The following is a 6,427-nucleotide window of genomic DNA, read 5'->3' on the forward strand; positions in this document are numbered from 1 at the left end:
ATACTTTTGCATTGTAGCAATTGTTTACTTAAAGAAAGTCTTTTCTGATAAGATTGGACATTGAGATAAATTATCTTTGAATGCCATTGTCACAAAGATATCGACAGTTTTATAGATATACACAATTGGCTTATCAGAAGTTAAATGCTAAATTGTATTGCGTTTCAAGTATCACAGAAATTTTAAGATGTACTTGAACATTAGTGCAGTCAAAACAAGTCATAAAAGATAAAATAAATTAACGATGAATTCGAGGTCAAGTATAATCCCAATATTAAAAAATAAAAAATTTTAATCTTTTATATCGTATCAAATTTAAATTTATAAATAAGCGACAGTATTTAGTTTGGCTTGTAATTGCTCTTGTCACCACTTTATTAGATTTTGAAAAAAATTTTAAATTGTTCTGCATAATTATTTAAAATTAATTGTTTAAAATGTTAATAAATGTAGTGAATTTCTTATTTTATCAATGAAATAAACACTTAATCGAGAATATAACTTACAATTTAATAAATGTAGTACATAAATTTTAATATACATTTGCAAATCTCAAAAGACAATCATGAAGGTGATCGGATAAATTTTAAACTTTATTTATTTCGCAAGATATTTCACTCATTAAGTCGTATATGACCGCACAACATTACAAACACGCTCGTAAACTCTATATTGCACCGTTTCCGTAAAAACTGTTTTTCCTTCAATAATATCTTCAAACATACATATCAATGTATCAACAAAAGATCTTGCTTTCAAGGTCTAGATGTAATTGATAACAGCGCAAAAAAGGAAAGAAATTAGCACCATCGTAATTGTCGACATGTTAATCATACTGGAATTTATAGTAAAATCAGTAAAAACTTTTTTTACTATTATCACTGAATCTGTTTGATTTAGTATCCAATCTAAGTAGTGAAAAACATCCGCGTACACCCCAGGCAACAATGGCTCAGCACACCCACTGCCACCCGAAACGGTACCGGTCAAAATACCATCGCAGACCATCCCTCCGCCAGAATCACCCTGGAAAATTCGAAAAAAAAACACAATGCCGGCAATTTATAAATCACGTTTAATTATGAATACGTATGCGAATGAGTAAGAAAATACGTTACTTGGCAAGCGTCCCTTCCACCCTCTAAATAACCGGCGCAAAACATTCCCGGTGGTACATCTGTTTCATTTACGAGCAATTTACGACATTCTTCTACAGTACGAATCGGCAGATCTACGTACATTAAGTCGGGAAACACTATTGGGATTCTCTAAAATATTTTAAACGCCTTCTAGAGTGGCTTCTATGTTGAAGTAAATTTTCCTGCGGTCAACGCATTTCGCTGTATACTCACGGACGAATGGTAACCCCAACCAGCTACCTGACAGACAGTATTGGGTACGAGAGCGTTCCCTGGCAAGGGTACACTGTGGAGTTCCGGAGTAAGCTCAAAGGGTTCCGACAACTACGAAAACCAGACATGAATTACCCTTATTCTGAAAGTCACGTAACAGTTCGCTGGGAAAATCATCTTACTTTTAAAATGGCAATATCATTTTGCAATGTCATGAGATTAAACTCTGGATGAATCTTAATTTCCAGTACGCGTCTTTGCTGTCGCGACGGAGTTTCGTTAACCAGGTGAACTATGCCTCCAGTGACAGCAATCGTCCATGGTTGTATTGCGCGTCCATTGCTATGTAATTAATAGCTCCGTTTATTTCTATTTAGTAATAATTTAATTGTAGATACTTAGATACCTTTTCCAATCGCGCTTTCTTATTAATCTAACAATACGCTGTGTAAATTAATTGGTTGACAGATATTTCATATTGAACAAAGAACAATTTTTCAGAGAAAAGATAACGCAGATTGAAATATATTGAGTTAGTGAGATATCTTTGTTAACTTATCATGAAACAATATAGACGCAACTTGTAGACAATTACGCAGTGACAAGAAACAAAATTTAAAGAAACAAAATCTACACAGAAAAAAATTTAGTATGAAATCAACAATCTTTGTTTCGTATATAAGCAAGAATATAAAATTTTCTTCGAAGTATTTATAATCTTAAACATAATTTCTTTACATGAAGAGGAAAATTTTCTTCGTGTAAATTATGTCTGTTTACGATTATAAATTCTTCCAAGAAGATTTTATATTCTTGCTTATATATTTAAAACAAAGCTTGTTGATTCAATATTAACTTTTTTTTCTGTGTATCATTATATTTAAGATATTTAAAATTATTAGCTTACAGATACATGCAGTGACCCGCGGTAAGGACTAGAGAAGAGCTAATGAGACTCCCGCCGCAAAAATGTTTTTCATTGTAGCTGCGCGATAAGGATACCTAAAAATAACGTTTCTCTTAGACGCGCGTTAAATTAAAAAATTGCCGGTAAATATTACCTGATGAGGAAATTGCTTTAAAACAGCCTTTGTACCGTTAACTATGCGACCAGTTAAATCGAAAGTCGTCGACTTCAAGCCAGAAGGAATAGGGAGATCGGTTGACCATCCTTAATGCACAAATTATAAACGTCATTATCGTTGACGGTGCACACTACATCATGCAGACGCCAGATAAAATCTAAATTGCACGACAAAAATGAATTTATCGACAAGAACGGAATTTATATCAACCCTGAAATTATTGCGACGCATGTGAATTATTAGGTATTCGCGGTATTCGTCACGGGTGTAAAAATTATTTTTTTGGAACGTACACGGTCCGCGCGATAATTATCAGCGAGCTTAATGAAAAACTAATTAATCTTCGCAATTTTATCCGAGCGCGATTAATGTTCTATCGACCCCGCTCTTGTTGTGAGGAGCATGCCGCGCGTATTTTAATTCGATAATGCACACTAATGTACCGTGCAAAATTGCCCGTTGCCAACGCTTGACTCTTTCCCGTTTTAAAAACAAACAGGGATAATCAAAAACACTCGCGAGCTCGCGTTGCGCCTTTTTTGAGATTTGCGAGATACGTACACGTAATTATCTCTTTTTTTTTTTACACTTACCGCGGACAAAAGACGAAATCGTCAGAAGCACCAGTAAATGTAACGTAGCCGACATTGTTCTCCACGGTTCGTTACTTAGTCACTGTCACGGACGGACTATTCGTCGACTATCGGTCGCGGTGTACAGAAAAATTCGTTATCAGACCATGACCAAGTAAAGCCTTTATCATGGCTTTGTTCGTTATCGGTTATCGGTTATTATCTCGGGTTAATTGAGATCGAATTTCAGAACTGAAATTGAGTGACATTATATCTCTACGCACTCGTGGAAATTCCATCATTACCGCAACTCTTGAATTCCTTTCCTAATTGCTTTACAGTTTTTTTTTTGTTTTGGCAACGTCATACTTTGTCAGTTCTGAAAAAATAATTGTCAGGATTTTTTCTGATGATGTTGGTTTGATGATTGATTCGCTGGCATTTCCTTCTCCTTTTCGCTAAGACAGAATGCCCGTGATTACGATATAATAAGTTGATACGATGTAACAAGAAATAGGAGGAGCAGCGATAATATCGGCTCGTAAAAAAGAAAATCGTACCGCTATATATATGCAAAATTGCGACATTATTGATAGCGGTCCAAAACGATTCCCGCGACGTCGAGGAATCAACGAGCGAAACCACGAGCGCGACAATTCTTCTGGAAGCCGATGAAATTACCAAGTAGGATAGATGGAAATGTTCTGGAATTGGCAGAATTTTTGAATTCCATCCCGAAGCCGGACGGGATATCAGGCATCAACGACAAGGGCAATTCGGGGATAATGAAATTCCGGAACGGAGGCTATTTCCGGTGGCCAACTGCAGCGGCCGGCTGTAGGATATTTATCGAAGACGGCGCTAAACTGCCAGTCGTGCGAGTATCCAATATGCAAAGTGGTTGGTAGCCGTTCAGTTCAGCCACTATTGACGTAAATTACCGGGATATCGTTGTTCCTTCCTCCACTCTCCCCCTTCCTCCTTTAACGCCATGTGGCCGGAGATCGAGTCCATCAACAACTAAAGGAGCGATAAGGAGCGGCAGAGGAGGAGAGAAAAATATTTTCTATAAAAAAACAAAATAAACATAAAAAGAAATTATTAAAGACGCAGGAAAAATCCATAGATAATGTTAGAATAGGAAAAAAAAGGAAAAATGTTCGTTAAACTAAACATAATTAATCTATTATATTTTATTTATTTTGTTTAGAGTCTCTTGTTTTTTTTATTATCTAATTTGTGCGACTGTATTTTCACAATACTGTTTTTTAGATAAGATATTCTTTTACTCGATGCATTTTTCTTTCTTCTTTTTATAGTTTGAATCATCAATTCTAAATTTTATATTTAAATATCAAGTAGAACTATTGCATGCATTTCAAAATTCGAGCAATACTTTTATATATACGTCCTTTTTTATTACTATTTAATTATGAACTGAATCTCGTTTCTGCAATTCCTAGAGTTTATATTAATGATAATATATGCATCGTAATACATTTTTTAGCTACAAATATATTACATGCAAAATTTAAACGATCCCACTTAAAATCACGAAGGAAGTATTACATTATCTCCGTAAAAAACTGTAGCGAAAGTAAAGAATATATCGCGACTTGTATTATGATGTTCTAACTGTAAATGACGAAACTCTCCCGAGGATAATGAGAGATTCAAATTCAACGATACGACAACGGGGCAGGGGCGAAGGGGACGAAAAGGGAACAGAGAGACCGGCGAGAGGGGGGCCAGAAAGCAGGGCAGAGTGGATAGGGCTGATAGGAGTCGCCATTACCCATCCCCGTGTTAAACCACCCCCGTACAGCGACACGCAACCCCTGTGTACAATCTCCGTGTGGGCAACGGACCCGTCGAGAAGCCTCGGGCGTTGTCTACCGCAGAATCGCCGTTCGATCGGTTCACTCGGAAGCACGCCGCGATCGTGGGCGTACATACGTACCGTTCGGTTTAATACCAGCTCGGGGTGGTAGCCGGCTGGCCAGGCGAGCTAACAGCGGCCGACAAGCTCGTAATTTAGCCCTCTCTCGGGCTCAGGTACCCGTCGCGCGAACGAACCCTTCCTTTTCGTCCAGCAAACTATAACGCGTACTCGCTGTACGATACCGGTAGGAACATCACGAGCAGCAAATCAGATTTATCCGCGAGCGTGCTAGTCGACGTAGTCAACGGCTATCGCGAGCAACAATGCGGCAACGATACGAAATCCAGGCGATGCAGATAACATCCCGGGTTGAAAGGGATGTTCTCTCGTATCTATGCGCGCGTAGTAGATATGCTTTTGATGTATCGATACTTTATCGCAATCATGGCTAATTAGTAACGCGTCAGGGAGAATGGGAAGATAAATAAATGGACGCTCTGCATGCATCCCTCTCGCCTCTCGAAATTATCGCAGCGAAACGCATTCACCGTGCTTGTGTTACGCGGCGCACACACGATTTATTATGTGCGCCACGAAAAAATATGTGTGTCGCAAACTGGAAAATTACGCGAACCGCTTATAGATTTATAAGACGAGATAACTAGCATTTTTTAAATCAACTAAAATGTGTATCGGCAATTAAATGAGGAATGGCCAGTTTCCTCAGACAAGTCTTTGCTCGGCGTTTATCTACGATGGTGCAGAATAATGTTTAATTTCTGACAACGCAATCTACGTATACTCGTATTTCGAGTTTCATATCGCAATAGTCATTAGATTCTCAATAGCCCAGTATAGAATTCTGAAATGCACCGCGGGGCAACATGAATACGTAGCGTGCGGTATAATGCACGTGCAGACAGAGGGCATTATCAAAACAAACCAACGAAATGCATGTTTAAGCGAAATTTAAATCCCTTGATTTTTCATGGTTCGTCCCCAAATGGCGTTTTGCTCGGAAATCTCCCTCTTTCTTTCCCATATAACTCTAGCGCAATTTCCCTCCCTATCTTGCTCTTTTCCTTCGATCGTTCACTCCCGCTGCCTCTCACCTCCACCATCACTTGATCTCTCTCTCTCTCTCTCTTTCTCTATCTCTCCTTCTCTTGCCTGTCTTTCTCCCTCTCGAGGTGGCTTTCCTTCTGGGTCGGGACGTGCCACCTCTTCTTCGCTTCTCTCAGCCGCGTCGCGGAATCATTCTCGATGGAACCGTGGATAATGTATATGGGACGTAATGATAAGGAATGCTACCTCCGCGGCCGATGGTCACGAACGCGCGAGCGGAGACGGCGGGGTTGTATTCCTCAGACTATTATTTAGTCACGGAAAGCGGGTGCAATTTCGCGTAGCTAATACCGCCGCATCTCCGCTTCAACGGATCCGCCGCAGTCATCGATTCTCGTTTGCCGGTCGTATTTATTAATAATTTATCGGACTACTTACTTGTTATGGTTTTGTCATGTTCCTTCGCGACGA

The 6,427-nt window shown here is 38.9% G+C and overlaps 1 protein-coding gene across 1 annotated transcript; it reads right to left on the bottom strand.

Annotated features, from left to right (window-relative positions):
- Nucleotides 1-580: 580 nt before the first annotated feature.
- LOC105207761 (anionic trypsin-2) lies at nucleotides 581-3,311 on the bottom strand. Its single transcript, XM_011177436.3, has 7 exons — nucleotides 3,031-3,311; nucleotides 2,414-2,523; nucleotides 2,260-2,354; nucleotides 1,535-1,694; nucleotides 1,353-1,463; nucleotides 1,119-1,268; nucleotides 581-1,026 (listed from the first exon to the last, which is right to left on the bottom strand). The coding sequence occupies exons 1-7, from the start codon at nucleotides 3,083-3,085 to the stop codon at nucleotides 763-765; spliced, it is 945 nt and encodes a 314-aa protein (XP_011175738.1). The 5' UTR covers nucleotides 3,086-3,311; the 3' UTR covers nucleotides 581-762.
- Between the last annotated feature and the right edge of the window lie 3,116 nt (nucleotides 3,312-6,427).

Source organism: Solenopsis invicta, chromosome 11 (genome assembly GCF_016802725.1).
Source record: "Solenopsis invicta isolate M01_SB chromosome 11, UNIL_Sinv_3.0, whole genome shotgun sequence".
In the NCBI taxonomy this organism is placed as follows: domain Eukaryota; kingdom Metazoa; phylum Arthropoda; class Insecta; order Hymenoptera; family Formicidae; genus Solenopsis; species Solenopsis invicta.